The 19,240-nt window shown below is 43.7% G+C and overlaps 1 protein-coding gene across 1 annotated transcript in view; it reads left to right on the top strand.

Annotated features, from left to right (window-relative positions):
- Nucleotides 1–14,369, top strand: part of MRPS9 (mitochondrial ribosomal protein S9) — a 53,134-nt gene extending 38,765 nt beyond the window's left edge. The window contains exons 7-11 of the mRNA XM_090020938.1: nt 6,206–6,281; nt 8,299–8,467; nt 11,226–11,334; nt 12,280–12,449; nt 14,164–14,369. Of these exons, the coding sequence (XP_089877064.1) occupies nt 6,206–6,281; nt 8,299–8,467; nt 11,226–11,334; nt 12,280–12,449; nt 14,164–14,255 (616 nt within the window). The 3' untranslated portion in view covers nt 14,256–14,369. The remainder of the gene's footprint in view (nt 1–6,205; nt 6,282–8,298; nt 8,468–11,225; nt 11,335–12,279; nt 12,450–14,163) is intronic.
- Nucleotides 14,370–19,240: the final 4,871 nt, after the last annotated feature.

Below are 19,240 nucleotides of genomic sequence, written 5' to 3' on the forward strand. Positions count from 1 at the left end.
TGCTCCCTGGATCCCTCCTAGAGTGAACTCCCTAGGCAAGCTCCCTCTGTTTGCTGCTCCCACAGTTTGCTAGATGCTGTCATTTTATAAGACTGCCTATCCTAGTTCCACCTCTCAATTACCTGAACGAGCCCCACCCCGGAGCAAGCCCTGTCACGCAGTTGTTCTAGAATGGGGAAGAAGAAAAAAGAACAACAAAAAGAGAGGAGGAGAAAGAAAGAAAGAAAAAAAAGCAGTCACATAAAAAAGGCAAACCCCAGGCGTACACATCAAATACTAGGCAAGCACTCTAGCACCAGTCGGCCACCCCAAGTCACTAGCACACAGCAGAGCCTTTTCAAGGCAGTCCCACACCTGAACTTATCCCAGAGCCATTGCTCTCTCGTTACTGCTCAGCAAATTAGTGTCAGGCATTTTTTCCATTTTTCTTGGACGGTACATCTAGGGAAGCTAGGCCTGTGCTAAGGGTCTGAAAGTTGAAGCATAAGAGCAGGACTAGATATGTTCTGTATGATCTGTCCCTAGAGCATCCCCCTTGATGAGAAACCTGGGGCCAAAAAATGGCCACATTGGGAAGGCCAGGGGGCTTGATACTGTCAGGCTGAAGATTAGGGGAGTTGTGGATGCAGTCTGGTGATTCTCTGTTAGAAGAGTTTCATGACTGGTAGGTCCTGAAAAAAGTTAAGTATATGTGGAACTATGGGTATCAGAATCAGAAATAGAGTGTGAGAGACCTCTGTCAGCTGAGATGATGGGAGCAGGTCCCGGAGTAGGAATAATGCTGTGTGGCTCAATGGATTTGCAGTGAGTACTGGTAAAGCCAGAGAGAGCGGAAGAAATTTCGGATTGTGACTGAACCATCAAGTTGTTTGCAGCTCTGAAGTTGTCTGGAACCACAGGAGCACTAGTACCATTGGATGTGATGGAGTTCTGCAAGCTGGTTGAAGTCTGCACTGTCTCCTGTGAGATGCAGAAATTTGGAGGATCATAGGGCCCACTACAGAGTGTCTTGAGTACTTGACTTCATGCTTTCCAAGCATCAATGCAGCAGGCTCTGGGGATCCAGGAGTCAGAACCAGGACTTTGATGCCAAGATGTTGTTAAGTTTCATCAGGATCCATGAATGGGAGGAATAAGGAGATGGCAGGAAGATCTCTGAAACAGGGGTCTCCATCTGGAACCAACCATGGGTCTGTACTCCAGAGGACTTCTCAGACCCAGATGAGGAACATGGTCACCTTAATAGGGAAGTAGTCTGGTTAAAGGATCTGTTCCTGGATCTCCCTGAGATCCCTGATGGAACTCCCTGAGACAGTGAAGGTATTTAATGTGTCTTATAGCTAGCATGGCTCTTTTGCCAAATGGGTTCTATCTGAAATCTGGAGAACAGGAAGAAGCCAGAGCAATGATCAAAAATAAGAGCCTGCTCACCCCACAGATTTATTCAACCTGTACTAAAAAAGGCCAGACTGCTCTAGACATGCAGTACTGTACAAGCTGGAATCAGTATAGCCACATAACACTACCCATAGGCTAGTTAGTACAGTATCCGATAAAGCTTCCATCTCATGAGGTGGTGCCACTTGCAGTGCAGTGTGCTTGAATGTGCCTCTTGCAGTGCAGTGTGCTTGAATGTACCACTGCATGGCACAGTACATTTTCACTACAGGTATGTATTTAAAATAACAAAATACAAAAAGTAGAGAAAAAATACAAAAAAGAGGCCTTGCCAACATAAGGAAAAGAGTGGAGCATCACATAACTGAAGAGCCATGTGCTGAAGACCAGAGAAGCATTAGGTTTCGCTAGAGAAGACAACAGAGACCAAAGGAAAAAGACAGCAAACATTATAAAAAGAGCAAGAGATAAACTTCCATATAGTGCAGGTACAAAAATAAAAGAAAAATCAATTGAAGTAAAAGAGAGCAGCTACTTCAGTTTAGTTTTCGTTTACCACAGGGTGAGAATATCCATATAAGTAGTTCTCATGAAGCAGCTGAAGTGGGACAATTCCACATCCCTTTTTACCTTAGAGTAAATAGTTAATCTGCCTGTAATTTCTGATAAATTTCCTATTTATGGCTAAGTAACAATTATCAGAGATTCAAAGATGTTAGGGTCGGAAGGGACCTCATTGAGTCTGACCCCCTGCCCTGAGCAGAAAAGAGTGCTGAGGTCAGATGACCCCAGCTAGCTGCTTGTCCAGTCTCCTCTTGAAGACCCCTGGAGTAGGGGAGAGCACCACCTCTCTTGGAAAGCCATTCCAGATTCTGGCAACCCTTACTGTGAAGAAGTTTTTTCTAATGTCCAACCTAAATCTGCTCTCTGTCAATTTGTGGCCATTGTTCCTAGTTGCTCCAAGGGATGCCTTAGTAAATAGAGCATCTCCTATTTCCTGCTGCCCTCCCCTGATGAATTTATAGGCAGCCACAAGATCACCTCTCAGCGTCTTCTTGAGAAGGCTGAAGAGATCTAGGTCCCTCAGTCTCTCCATGTAGGGCCTTGCCTACAGGCTTCTAACCATACGAGTGTCCCTCCTCTGAACCCTCTCAAGATTCTCTGCATCCCTCTTGAAGTGGCCAACTATGGCCTGCCCAGTGTCACATAGAGGGGAAGCATCACCTCCCTGGACCTGTTTGTTATTCATCTACTAATGCATGATAAAGTGCGGTTAGCCTTGTTGATCACTTCGTCACATTGACGACTCATGTTCATCTTGGAGTCAACTATGACTCCAAGATCCTTTCTGCTGCTGAGAAGGTCATCCCACACCCTGTAAGTGTGTTGGTAAGATCTAAATGTTCCTTATTTTCCATTCCATTTGTATAGTTCCTTCACACACCTCCTGACTGCCATCTTATTTAAATAGTTTTAATCCTTATTACCCTTCTTTTTCTTCCTTCGGAAAGATAAATGCCCTGCTCTTCTTCTTTTTCAGCTTCTTACCTTTATTAAGTATTTAAATATTAGTGAGATTGGAAGAGGATGCAGTGTTAGTGAAACTTAAGTCTTGTGATGTGAATACATTAGCTTCCTTTTCACAGACTCCAGCATACAGGGCTGTCTAGTGGATGCCTTTTTCCTTGAAGGTTTTACTAACTGCAGTATTGATCTCTCATTTCTGTTGAAGGTCAAACGAGAATTCCTGGAAGACAACAGTTGTGATGTGTCTTAAAGAGCCCCTTCAATGGTTGCAGGCAGGATTGTGTTAGCCTTTTAAACAAATCCATATTATAAGGACTGGACACAGTTTCTTCCTTTGGGGAATGGAGTTAGTATATAGCAGACTGGTTGCTTTGAGAGTTCTTTTTAGGAATTTTATCACAGGATGCTCATTAACCCAATGAAATTCCCATCTTTGTGTACTCATGTACATTACACTAGAATCAAGGGCAGAGAGCGAAGGACAGAACAGAGCAGTAGGATGCTATTCTACATACGACTAGGTGGCAGGGAAGCAGATAATAGCCAGTTTGCCTTTTAGCAAACTGTAGGCACCTGGGAGGAAAGTGAACTAAGGATATCTAAAGCAGTGTAATGTACACCAGTGGAATTTTACTCCTAATTCTTTGAGTTAATTTTGAACCACAATGAGCAGATTTAGCCCAGTTTCGTGGCTTGTGTTGTCTGTCTGGCTGCTGCTGCTGCTGCTGGTGCTGCATTTTAAATTTTTTTACTCTGCTGTAATGTTGGTTACTTCAGTGTAAATGTGCCATTTGTCCAGGCTTATAGATAGAAATTCCTGAAGAGAGTGGGTAGTTAAAGAAAGTCAAAGGATTGAGACATTTACATTGGTTCAAGGAGATATTCTGTCCCAAATTCCTGTCCTTCCAGTTAAAAGTCTTCATTTTCAGAGGTCCAGCTCTTTTCTTTGGATCCTGCTGAACTTCATCATTTTTCACTCCTCGTTCCCAGTAAGATCTGCTGTTTTTCTATTACAGCCATTAGCTTTTGGAGGGTGGGGGTAGTTTCAGTGAAGGTTTGTGTAGCTTCCTATACTTTGGGGGAGGGTGTTATTTCTTATCCAGTGCCTATTGCCTTGTTTCTTGCTTAGTAGTGGGGACATATACTAAAGCAAGATATTGTCTTAAGCAGTGGTGCCCAGTTTTTCTTTTGTTTTCTCCTAGTTGATTGATGTTCATGGTCCTTTATGATTCAAGTTAGTTCCCTATGGAGTGTGGAGTTATTCATCATAGTTTTCTAGGAGATACCCTTTAGTTTGAACAGACAAGGGGAGAATTGAGCTGGAGTTCATAGTGGATGCTGCTGAAAAATAATCTCATATGACATGACTCCTTCCCAAGCTCAGCCAATTGATTTACTCGTGAAAACAAATAACTGGTGGTCAGAATTGAAGATACTGCATCTTTTTCACGCACTTAAAATTCCAAAAAGGTTGAAGAAATTATTCTCACATGTTCCAAAAGCACATATACCTGCCCCACTGGCATAAGCATGGATAGTTGAACTGTGAAAAAATTTATAGGAAAAAGTCCTATGAGTGCGTAGAAAATAAGAACTATTATTCAAATATTTAGGCAAATGTTACTGCAGGGTTAGGCTCTGAACCTGCAATGATTTAAGTAAATACAAAGATTTTCACAAATGAAAAATCCCAGTGACTCCGTTGTAAATTTAAATAGATATGCGTCTGTCAGGAAAAAGGTCGTGCCCTTAGCTTCTCCTGAAAATGGCATTCTTGCAAGGAAGAGGTCATTTAACCCCTAATTCATGAAAGCACTTTAACCACAGTACTTAAGGTACTTGCTTAAGTAGTCTTAAGTATAGGGATGCTTCTCTGATTTGTGGCCTTAATTATGCCACTAAAAATATTCATTAACCTTAATTGTTTCTAACAAACCTATATAAGTAAGAGAATAGAGTTGTCTCCTTAGCTCACTTGTAATCTTATTGCTATGTATGTAATATAGCAGTCAATATTTTTATTCTGATGCAGTAGCATTTCTTTGGGACAGCACTTTTGAATTTCCTTATACTAGAAATTTAGGCCCTGAGGTCATTTCCACACTGGACTGTTTTCTTTAAAATGCTCACTGCTGCCACTGGTGCATCTCCTCCACTGGCAGCAACCATGAGAGAGCTGGTTGAGTCTGGCCCCAGCACGTTGTCTAACTTTGCTCAGAGCAGGTGTAAAGTGCCAACAGCTACCTCTACTCCTGTGTTCCCTGTCCAATCATAACTACCACGGGTAGAGTTGCATGAGTGAAAGCAGGCATAGACAGGAAAAAATCTAGTGAAAACAAATCTATATTTGTGTTTGAACTGTTTAAATACACTTTTTCCCTTTCAATTTTGTTTTGATTTGCTAAAATCCTATGTGCCGAGTTTCAGCCAACAGGAAGTTTTTATGACTGGGTTATACACCTGTGGAAAATTAGCTCATCTTGGAACTGCTGAGTGATCTTTAATAACAATAATGCAGTGATTCTCAACTGGGGTGTACCGTGCCGGTGCTACTGCTGCCATGGCCAGGTAAAAGTGCCCTGCACATCTGGTGCGCAGCCAGACAGGGAAGGGCTACAGCAGTCAGGAGAGCCAGCTTGTGCCTGGTTCACAACCTGTCCTGATTTCCTGGTTCAGTTTCCCCATGCTCCCTTGCAGACATATGTAGGGCAAGTTCCAGCTGCCCCACACGCTTCTCTTTCTGGGAGGTGTCAGGCAGGGTTGGACTGTGAAGCTCTCCAGCCTACTGTAGTCTTATCAGAGAACCCTAACAAGGCAGGAGACCATGTATGTGCTGGAGCCTGCCCTGCCTGGCGGCGCAACGCATGTGGAGCACTTTTACATGGCAGCAGTACCTAGTTGAGAATCACTGACGTAAACTGAGGCTGCATAATGGTGGTTCTCAACTGGGAGTGCTGCCAAACTCAAAAGGCTGAGGAGGAGTGCACTGACTCTTAGAAAGTTAAGAATCATTAAAGTAATGAGTGACACTTTAGTAAAATTGGTAATTAACTTTTGATAGAATGAATTCAAGAGGTGGAGTTACTGTTCTATTCAGAACAAAGATCTTCTTTAAAGCTGAGTTAAACCTTGTGATATTTACTATGTGAATATAGTGTATTTTGTTTGGTAGTGGAAAATATATTTTAGAACCAAGCCTGATGGTTATGTGTGGTCCTTTGTGATATAATTCTAATTGCATGGTTAATTAAAAAGAGAATATATGTGATATTTTAAACAGAAAACTGATTGGCAGCAGATGGCTGATTAAGGAGGAATTGGAAGAAATGTTATTAGACAAACTGTCAGATCAAGATGTGAGTAATTAATCTTTTTAATTTAAGGGGACCTGTATCTTAAGAATACAGACTCTGACTGTATTTAGGATCCTGGAAAAAAACTCCTTAGAGGTGCTTCTAAAATTATTTTTCTTTTCGGTTTTTTTTTTCTTTTCTTCCTCTCTCAAGGCCCCTTATTCCTCCATTCCCCTCAGTTCAGGTATACACACACAAAGGAAGCATCCATCACTATATGTTACCTCTGTTCTTAACAGTGGTCCAAGTGGTCTCATGTAGCCTTTTAAACACACAGCAAGTATGACAAAAGTTTCCTATAATCATTAATGTGGTTCAGTAGCAAGATGAAGACACCTAGGCTTGCTTAAAATGCAGAGTTCTCTTTCCATAGCTGTGTTGGCAGGGGAGTGTGAAGATACCTGGCTTTTAGTCCATATAGCTATGCCAGCAAAACAGTGTGGGCACAGCTGGGCTGTCAGAAACCTTCTTGGGCATTGCTGTCATTTGGGGGAGCTTGTGTAACTGATGGCATGGCAAAGCTGTGTCTATACCAGGGAGCACTGCAATCCTAGCTATGACAGTCATGTAGTGAAGAGGAAAGCCCTAATGTAGAAGTCATTTCTACGCTATCTAACTCTGCATGGATCAGGTCTAATCAACACAGCGCTTAAATTCCCAGTGGCATTGAATGGTTCCTCTTCAGGGCTCCCATGGTTACAGGTAAAGCTGAACAAAAACGATCAGATGGTAGAAGTTGCATTATAAAAGTTGCATTATAAAAGGTCTTGGACAAATGTAACATTTGAGACATTCTGAGCAGCAAGTGTACGGACTCATTGCTGGTGAATTGCCTTAGAAATGGCTGAAGCTCTCAAACTGGAGGCATTGAAGCATTTCCTTCTGAAGCACATCTTGGAACTTTCCTTATTTACAGCCTTCTCCATTTTGAAGGGTTTTTTGTCCTCCCCCCTTAAAAGGAAGTTGGTCATGTATGTCATGTTAATTTAGTTTCTCTTCCAAAAAGCTTTGCCACAGAAATATTAGGCTGAGAGAGAACTGCGATGCCAAGTTTGAGTGATATCAAAATATGTAGAGCTACTGCTAATTCTCTTGTACAGGAGCAGGCCACTGCATAGGAATATATAGCAGAAAAAAATATATATATTCTTATGCAAGAAATGTGAAGTGGGTAAAAAATTCTGAAAAGCACTTTAATAAAGACTTCATAAGGAAATAAAATAAGGTATTGCAGGGTGAGAAAGGAGGAAGTATCCATTATACATAAACTGTTCCTTTCTGTTCTTTTACCAGCAGTCCAGTCCAGAACTCCTTCAAATAGTAGTTTGTAGCAGGACATCACAGCTTTCAGCACAAAGGGGTTAATGCTGAGGTGTTTACTTTCTAATCACATGTTCAAGAACTAGGAAAAAAAGCACACAGTAGCAAAGGATAATTTATTTCAAGAGGTTGCCCTTTAAGTCAAGTATCTCTTGAATTTTTAAATAGCTTGATTGTTCGGTTTTAAAGGAAATCGTAAACATTAAAGTAACTCAGCTTGAACAGCCAAAGATATATGTATTTCCTGTATGTATTATGAAATGTAATAATTTAAGAGGTGCAGTTTAGGAAAATAAAATTATTTCCATTTCAATATACATATTGACTTATTTGGAACAAGGTGGAATTCTTTCCTTCCCATTCTAATAAATCAATTGTATCTGGATTTAAGGGCCCCTAAGTATTTGCCCCTAAATGTTTTCTTTTAAAACTAAGATGAACATTCTAATACATTAATTCTTTGTTACAGAGAGGTTGGTTAAAGAATCATTGTTGCCTGAAGAAAGGATTTGATATCTTTAGTCACACAGAAAATGATGCATCTGCATGCTGTTTTTAAAGCAGCATGTAGATGCAAAAATGTCATCTTGTCAAAAATCATCAATAAAAGCAAAGTAGGAAAGATCAAGTATATAAAAATAGAAGGTTTTAGCAAATGCAATTACACTCACATCTCTTAATGAATTTTTATTGTCTGCAGTATTCACTGTGTATTCGGCTATTAGAAAGATTAGTGGCATCGCCATGTAGTGGCATTGAAGAAGAGTATATGGCGAAGTTTCGCAGAGGCTATGTTATACAGGTACAAAGATTCATGAATGAGCCCCTGCAGTATGATGAACAAGGAGTGGCTTTCAGCACTGGAGAAGGTAATAGTTTGGATGGTTGGAGTGGAGAATTCCTCCCATCAACACCTAAGAAGTTGCAATTATTTTCTTTAGTAATGCCAATTTTTAGCAATGTCACTGCATTCCTTGTTTGTTTTTATATACTTATATTGAACAGCCAGGGGTCATTTTTGGTTGATGTGGTAATGAAATGGAAACTTATGTCTATCCATACATTATATAATGCATTTATTTATTTGTATTGCCATAGTACCTAGGAGCTTCAATCAAGGAGGAAGGATCCTGTTATGTTAGGTCATGGGTGAGCAATTATTTGGGTCCAGGACTATATAGGAAGTTTTGATGAGTTGCCAAGGGCAGGCGGGTAGCAGTGTTTGAGAGCAGGACAGGCCAGCGAGGCCAGGATCACAAGGCAGCTTTGCAGTGTGTGGCAACATGGGGTCAGAGCCTGGGGCACAGCCATGATCTGCTCCCTGCATGCCCCTGCACTGTGGGGTGATGGAGCATGTGTACAACGGTATGTGTGGGAGCTGCCTGGGTGCTAGGTCCTGGGAACTGGCCTAGGGGTGAGGCAAGCGGTAGAAGGCACATGCAGCAGAGCTCACCCAGGCAGTGCGATTCAAGGCTGCCCCTGTGGTGTTCCTCATGGGGCCAAGCCCTGCCTCCTCACACCCAAGGTAGCCCACACCGTGCTTCAGCCTGTGTCTGGCTCCAGCCAGCATGCACAACTTACCGGCAGGGCTGCACCTGATGTGGCTGCAACCTCCTGGGTGCTGCTCAGCTCCCCTTACCTCCAGCAACAGCTCCTCCTCCTGCTCCTGCTGTGCCACTCCAGGCAGGGAAGAAGCTTCAGCTAAGTGGCTTCTGCCCAAGCACATGGGGCTGTCTCCAGCTCTTGGCTGCATTCTGTCCATTTGGCTGCCCATTTCTGGGCAGGAACAGGTGGGGCTTGGCCCCATACAGAGTGCTGCGGGGGCAGCCACGGGCTGGATCCAAGTCAGTTGGTGGGCACCCCCCCACAGGCCAGATCCAATCAGTTGGAAGGCCAAATCTGACCCATGGGCCATATTTTTTTGCCCACCCTTGTGATAGGTATTGTAGAAACAGAACAAGAAAACTTTCTTTGTCCCTCGAGAGCTTACAATCTAAATACAAGCTGAGAAATATAAGACTGCTGGATACGGATTGGGGTTCGCAAGGAAGCATGGAGATGTATTTGCAAGATCAGGCACTAGTATGCTCAGACTGCTGCCTAACAGGCAGGCATCAAAAGGAGTCCTAGGGAGGGATAAGGAGGATAATGAGAGCCTCTTGAATATTTAGAACAGGGTGGGGGAAAGCACAAAGATGCTAGTTTGTAAATGTAAGTGGGAAGAGTAATCTGACATCATGGGTCACATGAAAGTAGGAGTCAGTTTCTCCATACTGATGGGCTAGGAAAAGCAGTCTTTGTTGCAGCAATTCTGGATGGTTGTTATTGGTTATTTTTATTTCCCAGAGGCAGAGAAAAATGTGTTACGGTATTAAAGATGGAATATGTTGAGAGCCTGGAACACAGCTGTAGTTGTCTAGATAGGTAGAAGGGCTCAGAATTAGTCAGGTGGTAAGAACCTAGAGAGAGGTACCAGTCAGAGTGCATAGGGTACAGTCTTTGAGTGATGGGAAGGCTGTCCCTAATCGTCAAAAAGTGGGGGTGGCATAGAAGAACTGAGGGTTAAGATTTAGAGCTCTTTCTTAGCCATGTTTGGCTGGTGGGGACAAGTAGTCAGCCACAAAGAGATGTCAACACGACAGGCCAAGATTTAATCCATAATGGGCTACAACAGTGCCTTCAGAATAAATCAGTAAATCATCAGTTGTTGGAATCAGTAGATAGTCATTCTGCAGTACTTGAGAAAAGGCGTTATATAGTTAGTTGTCATAAGTTCAATAATTACGTCTTTCCCCCTGCCTTTTAAGTAAATAAAAGCACAAACTCATTTCGTGAATTTTGTTTTCAAAGTTCAGTCATTAAACAAACTTTTTTCATATTACAGGAGCTCAGAATCGTAAATGGCACTTTCTTTTGGGATAAGAATGTCATATTTTAGCTTGCAAACAGTGCTTTTACAGAGATATAAAACTGTAGATAAGTTTCTGATGAAACCTTGCCAAATGAAGAGAAAAAAACTGTAGTGGCATTGTATTGTTCCTATAAGTATAATTCAAATTGTCACCCAGCTATACGAGTACTCTTTATTAACCTGTCTCACTATTTACATATTTAACAATGTGTTTTCATAATTTGTTACAAAATGCTTTTCTTACCATCCAGTTTGTGGGATGGCTTTAAATGCATCAGAAGATTTAATGAAATAACATGAGAAACTAAAGGTGTCTTGGTTGTTCTTTAATTCCCCAAGTTGTTACTCATCTTCAAAAGTAAAACTGATCAGTTATATTGGTAATTTAATCTTCTTTCCTTATATCCATTTTGTTGCCAGTGGAAACGTTGTGTTCATATGTTGTGTTCAATGTAGTAAGTAGCATGTGGTCTATTGCTTTTATTTTCCTGAGGAAGGGTATATGGTCCCCAAAATCTTGTCTACCAATTTTACAGATGGTCCAGTAAAATATATCACCCATAAATATCCTGGCCTTATTCATGTTTACCCCCCTTTTTACCTTCACAAAGAAAGTAGGGTGTGCTGTCTGAAAACCTAAGGTCTTGCCTTTGTTTTTCAGTATGTCAAATGCAAAAGTAATGAAACCTTTATAATGTGTTTTTCTTTGTTCTAAGGTAAAAGGAAGACTGCAAGAGCAACTGTAATAGTTTATGACAATGGGAGTGGAAAGATTACAGTGAATGGGGTACATTATATACATTACTTTCCTATTCTGCAGGACAGGTGAGGACACTATGTGGTCTCTGCTTATTGTTAACATCATAAACAGAAATTGGAAGGGACTCTGTCTTCAGTAGAACATTTCCAGTATACAAAGAATACATTCTTTTTTAAATTAACTTCTTTCTTGCATGTTGGCATGGATCCTTAGCTATTAATGTCTTTTGTTTCCATAGTTATCTGGTTTTTGAAGACTTGCCTTTTTTGCTTTTTTCCACACAACCATGAAAACTAGAGATTAAGAACTGTGACAGCAAAGCTTATCTCCTTGTTTGTCGTTTGTTTTTATCTTTCTAGGAGAGATGCGAAGTACAAAATGACAGACTGTTAGGGTAGCATAGTTGGGGGATCTTCCCATCACAGAGAAGCATTTGCATTTACTAGGGTCTCAGTGAAATACACCTGCTTTATGAGGTGTAGTGATAGTGGTTATGCACTCTTACTCCACTATACTTGAGTATAGCATCAACAATGCAAAATGCTTTATCTGAAATTTCAGGCTATACACTGTATTATACCATTTCAAATAATTCTCAGGATTTCTGAAGATAACTGTTTCTTAAATCAAGCGAACATGCATTTAGTTTATTTCTTTTGCTTGCTCTATAGTACAAATACCTTGTATGGCCAAGAAGCTAATTGCTTAATAGTTATTTCAGATTGGGTTTAATGTATTGGCAGTGGAATGTGGGGAGGTTTGCATTGCTTTGGGCTACATATATCTGGTCATTAAGGTCCAGAACACAAAAGATAATTAAGCCCTTAATTCCATTTTTGTGTCTGATTTAGCTTTGAAATGACTGGGAAGATTTATGGATCTGGGCATATATGCCTAGGGTATTAGGGGAAAGGGCACGGAAGGCAAATTTTGTAATATTTAAAATTTATAATTTTTTAAAGGAAATGTACATACTGTAGTACTTTTGTTTGTTTGTTTGTTTGTTCCAGAGAGCAATTAATGTTCCCAGTCCAGTTCCTTGATAGACTTGGAAAACTTGATATGGTCTGTACGGTCTCTGGTAGAGGGAGGTCCTCACAGGCTGGAGCAATACGTTTAGCTATTGCAAGAGCCTTAACTAGTTTTTCTACTAAAAATGAAGTGGAATGTATGAGACAAGGTATGATATTAAGTAAGAAGGAAGGCATTGTGCTGTCAGTAGTATGTGTGTAATAGTTACTGATAAAGTTTTCAACTGTTGAAGATTAAAAGGAATTACAAGCCTCGCTTGTTTGAAATACCTGGCTTTTCATGAAATCACATGCACAGGTATATGCAGGACTCAGGCTTCAGTTGTATATAGTTTTAAAATTTTTCTTTTTTTTTTTTATCATTTCAAATATCATAACTAGATTTTGTTTTTTGAGTAGACCCTGCAACTGTTCTTGACCTGTGGGCTACAGGTTGAACACCACTGTATTTCAGTGGAGTTAAAGCTATTTATGTAGGGTTATGTTCCCTCAAAATATTCCTAATTATATTTTTTCTATATTGACAAGCATTGCTTACAATGGATTGTAAGCATCCTATCTATTGACATTTCGCTGGTATCAAATGAAAGAGTGAGAAAAAAGTAGGGGTGCACCAATAGAGATTTTTTGGGCCAATACCAATGGCTGATTATTAAGGAGCCATATAGGCCAATACTACTCCTGTTGCCGATATGCAGCCTGGCCAGTGTCCAGCTGGTAAGTCTGGGGGGAGGGGCGCAGATTGAGGCCCCCATGGTGAGGGAGGGAGTGGGGCTGGGGCACGGCACGGGGTGGAGCCACAAGTGGCTTGTCCAGAGGGGCATGAGGGGTGGCTCCCTGATCTGTGCATGCAGGGGTTGGGTTGCCGCTGCAGGCTGGGGCTGAGTTTGGGCTCTTCCCAGCAGGTGGCTGGGCCAGGGCTGCAGCAACCCCAAAATTCTCCATAGCTCCTGCTCTGTGTTCAGCCTGGACCAGCCCCCCTGCTGGGAAGAGCCCAGCAGAGCCCTGGCCCCAGCCTGCAGCAGCAGCCTTTCCTTGCCCACACACAGATTGGGGCGTACACCCCCAGTGCCCTCCCAGGGTGCATGCAGCAGCAGGAGCCACGCCTCCCCACACCCCATGGATGAGCCTTTTGCAGCTCCATCCCACACCCTGCCGCATCCCAGCTGGGCAGTGCCTGTCCCAGCCCCACTCCCTCCATCATCACAGGGACCTCAGTCTGCTTCCCCCCACCCTTCTTTTTCCCCCACCCCTTCCCTTACAAGAGACTTACAAGCCCAATGCTGCCGGGTTGTGCTTCTTGCTGCCTGCATACTGCCCTGTGGCTGCACACATGCCACATTTATCGGTGACATTATCAACCACATCAGCCCAAAAAAGCAGATTACCAATACTGTCAGTTTTCCTTATATAGGTGCCAATCCAGTATAGGAACGATGTATCTGTTTACCTCTAGGAAAAAGTGTTGAAAAACACTTCCTAAAGTAAATTTTGCATAATATTCCTCAAGTTTTGGCTTCTGCTGAACATGATTTTGAATTGATTAAAATTACATACATTTAAACAAGGTGTAATTAAAATAACAAACCTTATAAAAAGAATCATGATAGTTAAGTAAAACGTACAAAATACAAATACAGGTATTGTCACACCATTAAGATGCTACAGGGTCTGATTAAATTGTTACTACATGTTCAATTCAAGCTGCACTTTCTTCTGATCTAGATGTCATAGTTTCATGTGGTATGCAAAGTCACCTATTGTTTGAAATGTACTACATATGCACATATTCCTGTATACATGCACACAGATTAAGTGAAAGTTAATATATATTAAAGCGACCATCTTCATCTTGCTTTGTAGCTGGACTACTCACAAGTGATCCCCGTCTGAAGGAACGAAAGAAGCCAGGTCAAGAGGGAGCTCGAAGGAAGTTTACGTGGAAAAAACGCTAAATCAGACCAGATCTGAGTTACGTGGTACAGTCGGTAACAAGTCCATCAGTGTGATTCATTTACAATTACACTTGTGTAAATATACATGGTAATAAAATTGTTTTCATTGTTAAATTTCATGTTTTTCCTCTTTATTAAAAAAAATTACCCAGTTTCTTAACAGATTTCAAAAACTAAAAATTGAGTGTTTTATCATAATATGGGTCTAAAATAGGAATTTCAGCATAAAAATCAAGGCTCCTTTTAATAAGTCCTTGTTGACATCAGTGTGAGCCACCGGATTCATAGATTGTTAGGGGCTGGAAGGGACATTGCAGATAATCGGGTCCAGCCGCACCCCGCTCTAGACAGGAAGACAACTGGGGTCAAGCGACCCCATTGCGGTGACTGTCCAGTCTCCTCTTGAAAACCTCCAGGGTAGGTGACTGTACCATCTCTGGAGGGAGTTTAATTCCACAGTCCGGACAACCCGACGGTGAAGGAGTTTTTCCTGGTATTAAGCCTGAAGCGGCCTTCCAGGAGTTTATAGCCATTGGTCCTGGTCTTCCCCAGGGGTGCCCTAGTGAACAGTTGTTCACCGAGCTCCTGATGCACTCCTCTGATATAGCAGTAAGCTGCTACCATGTCCCCTCTCAGCCTTCTCTTCTTTAGGCTAAAGAGGCCCAGGTCCCTCAGCCTTTCCTTGTATGGCTTGCCTTGCAAGTCCCTGATCATATGGATGGCTCTTCTCTGGACCCTCTCAAGTTTTCCCATGTCCTTATTGAAGTGCGGCACCCAGAACTGGACGCAGTACTCCAACTGCAGTCTCGCCAGTGCATCGCACTGACGGTGTTCAGTCATTACCCTTAGGTCCCTTTCAGCCATGGTGCAGATTAGGCTGTCACCTCCAAACCTGTATGTATGTTGTCCCCAGATGGAGCACCTTACACTTGGAAGTGTTAAACTTCTTGTCCAGGTCCGCTTGTATCAGCAACCAATCAATAACCACACCATAACTTGGTGTCATTTGTGAACCTAGCCAGCAAACTTTTCACTCCCCTATCCAAATCATTGATAAAGATGTTGAAATGCACCGGTCCAAGCACAGATCCTTAAGGGACACCACTGGCCACTTCGTGCCAAGATGACATATCTGTTCATAAGAACTGTCTGGGTCCTACCCTGTAGCCAGCTTCCCACCCACTGAACTGTGGAGCACCTGAGCCCACAATCTTCCAGTTTTCCCACAAGGATACCATGGCATACTAGATCAAAAACCTTTTGGAAGTCTAGGTATATAACATCTACCTTGTCTCCCTTGTCCAGGTGGCAAGAGACGTGGCCATGAAGGAGATGAGATTGGTAAGACAAGACCAACCCATGACAAAGCTGTGCTGGCTGTCATTTAGAATCTTACTTTCTGCAAGCATATCACACACAGATTCTTTAATGAGATTTTCCCTGGGATAGAGGTTAGGCTGATTGGTCTATAGTTGCCCAGGTCCTCCCTCTTCCCCTTCTTAAAAGATGGGCACAATGTTGGCCCTCTTCCAATCCTCAGGGATCTCCCCTGTTGTGCACCACAAATTCTGAAAGAGCTTTGCCAGAGGTTCTGCAGTGGCCTCAGCCAGCTCCTTCAGCACTCTCAGATGAATTCCATCCGGTCCTGCTGACTTATAAATGTCTAGCATTTCTAGTTGGTATTGTACCCACTCAGCATCTACAGTGGGGTAGGCTGTCAGTCCCAGCATGCCCATGATCCTCATCTCGCTTGACATTCCCTATAGTCTGGTGAAATAGGGAAGCAAAGTGGGCATTCAAGAGTTCAGTTTTCTCCCTGTACATCGGTTACCAGGTGTCCCAAGGTATTAAGCAGGGGTCCCAAACTTCCATTTGTTTCCCTTCTACTGCATACATACCGAAGGAAGGACTTATTGTCCTCGACTCCCATGACTAACCTAAACTCAGCTGCCACCTTGGCATTCCTGATCGTTTCCCTCAAGTGCTGGCCACTAAAGTATAGTCTTCCTTTAGGACCATCCCTTGCTTTCACTATGTGTATACCTTTTAAAAAAAAAAAAAAAAAGAGGATTGCAATGTCCCTATTAAGCCAGGAGGGTTTGCCGGCCTCCTGCTACCTTTCCTCTTTGCAGGAATGGTGTTCTTTTGTGCTTTGAGGATCGTGTCCTTGAGCAATGACCACTCTTCATGTACCCCATTTGTCTTCCCTTCCTGGTCCCTCATCGCTTCCCCTACTAATGCTCTGAGCCAGTCGAAGTCAGCATTTTTGAAGTCCAGGACTTCAGTCCTGCTGGTTGATTTGTCAACTTTGCAGTGGACGGTGAACCTGATAATTTCATGGTCATCGTCACACAGGTTACCCTCAATCTTCAAGCCACACAGCAGATCATCTTCCTTGGCCAAGACCAGGTCCAGGAGAGCATTACCTCTAGTTGGCCCTTGCACCTCCTGGGTCAGAAATAGCTCCTTGATCAGTCAGGAAACTGCGTGAACTGTCTGACCTAGCCAAGTGTTCCTCCACATCTATGTACAGGTAATTGAAGTCACCCATGACTACCAAGTCCCTTGCACGCGTGGCCTCTGTCCATTCTCAAAAGAACTCCAGATCCAGCTCCTCCCCTTGGTTCAGTGACCTGTAGTAAGTGCCCACATTTAGGTCTCTTACCTTTTTCCTCCCCCCTGTAGCTTGACCCAGAGGGTTTTAAGTTGCTTATCTTTGGAGCCAATGTGCCTCCAGAGAGATGTACTGCTCCCTCATGTATAAAGCTAATCCTCCACCTTTTCTCCCTACTCTGTCCCTTCTGTGTAGTGTGTAGCCCTCTATGGCTGTGCTTCAGTTATGTGAGGAGTCCCACCAGGTCTCCGTGATCCTTACCAGGTCATATTGCTCACTAGAGAGCAGGAGAGCTAGCACCTGCTTCTTCCCCACACTCCTGGTATTGGTGTACAGCCAGCTGAAGCCCTCAGCTGACACCCTTGTTTCCCCGAGACACTGGGAGAACTGTTAGGGTAGCATTTTTCAAAAATAGTTGTGCTGTCCTCCACAAGGGAGCTTTCCTATGTGCCAGTCCCTGGGCATGCTTCACTTGGAGTTTCCCCATCCCCCAGCAAAGTTAGTTTAAAGCCCTGTCAAGTAGATCAGCCATCCTGGCTAAGAACAGGGCCTTACCTCTCCACATGAGGTGAATGCCATCTTGTCCTAGAAGTTCTCTCTGAAGTTCATGCTGTGGTCAAGGTAACCAAACCCTCATGGTAACACCACCGTCTGAGGTATCTGCTAATCTCTTTCACACAGCCTTCCCTCCTGGGTCCGTGGCCTGCAACAGGGAGCACAGAAGGGAAAACTACTTGAGCTCCTAGTCCCTTGAGCCCAGCCCCCAGAGCACTGTAGTAACTCATGACTCCATCAGGGTTGGTTACCGCTGGCTGTGTCGTTTGTGCCCACATGGATGAGGAGCATGGGGTAATAGCTGGAGGGATGGAGAAGCCTGGGGATCCTTTCCACAATGTCTCGGATGCGGTCCTCACGGAGGCAGCAGACCTCTTGGGCTAAGGAGTCTGGATGGCAGATAGGTCCCTCTGTGCCCCTCAGGAAAGAGTTCCCCTCCCCCCCACTACCACCAGACGTCTCCTCCTAGGGGTGGGAATACTTACCTCCTCTTCCTGTGTCTCTGTTGGAGACTCCTCCTGTGTAGTAAAGGGAGTATAATTTGTTCAATGCCGGGGGGGGAGTGGCCCTAGTTATGTGTGATCTGGATCCAGAGACTACCATTTCCCAGGTAGCTCCAGGAGTTTCTTTGTAGCCAGTCTCCTATGTGGCCTGGTTCTCCCCCTTCTCCTCCACATGCTTCCTCTCTCCTCCATTTCCCTGGAGTACGGCCTGGCAGTAGTTGTTTATGTTGTCTTCATGGGCCCTGATGGTACCTCCTCCTCAAGCTCCCACACTTGGTGCTCCAGGGACTCCAACCAGGAGCACGTCCCACCTGTGCTCAGGTGTCAGCAGCTACTGCTGCACCAAGCTATGCGCACCCCCTGTACTCCAGGGTTGCAGGCTGTGTCTGGGTGGTGGTCTCGGTGCAGAGAAGTTGAAGCTGACGGGCACAGCAAGTCACTGCCATGGCTGCGAGGTCCTTCTCATACTTACCTGATCTCAACAGCACCTGCTCTTTAGGCCTCTGGGCTAGGCTGCTTGCTCAAACCAGCCCTCTTGGTGCCTTCTGTGCACCCCTCCGGATGAACTCCCACACACTGCCATGCCTGTTTGTGTGCTGTGTTCATGGGGCTCCCTGTGGGGCTTAGCTAAGCAGGGACCCGGGGGAGGCGTTCCCTCCCAAACTCCACTCAACCGGCGCATCCTGTCCACAGCCCCACATGCCTACGCCCTCAGCCCCTACAAGCGCCTGTGTTCACCCACCATCTCTTGTTGGGAGGTCTGGGTCTTCAGCTCTTGGGGGCAGAATGGGCATGGGCACGTGTGTCTTTACTGGGGAGCAGGCCCAAGAGAGTGGCTTGTGGCTGGGCCTAGTTTTAAAACCACAGGGAGTTCCCACAGAGTACCACAAGATCCCAATGCTTAGGTATTTTAAAGATCAGGCCATTCATATTAAGGGACTTAAGTTTGAGACCCACTGGGCATGTCTACATGTGCAGTTACTGCTCAGTAACCTAAAAATGACTATGCAGTACAGGCAACATCTACATATGCATGCCCATACTGCGCAGCAATTATGGTGACTTATGCAGATTTGGGTGTAAATTTGATACCTGCTTGATGAAGATATCAAATTTATGCCGAATTAGTTACTGTGCTATAAGGCATGTGTAAATGCCTTACTGTGCAGTAACACTGGGTGTGTCTATATTTACACCCTTAAGGCAGCATAAGACAATTAACGTCACGCTAGTCACCTTAGCACTATGTGGGCTGGAGCTGAACCCATGGGGCGGTGCACTGTCGCCAGGTGCTGTGGCAGACACTGAAAGGC

Source organism: Crocodylus siamensis, chromosome 1, assembly GCF_052110815.1.
Source record: "Crocodylus siamensis isolate JL-2025a chromosome 1, ASM5211081v1, whole genome shotgun sequence".
Classification (NCBI taxonomy): domain Eukaryota; kingdom Metazoa; phylum Chordata; order Crocodylia; family Crocodylidae; genus Crocodylus; species Crocodylus siamensis.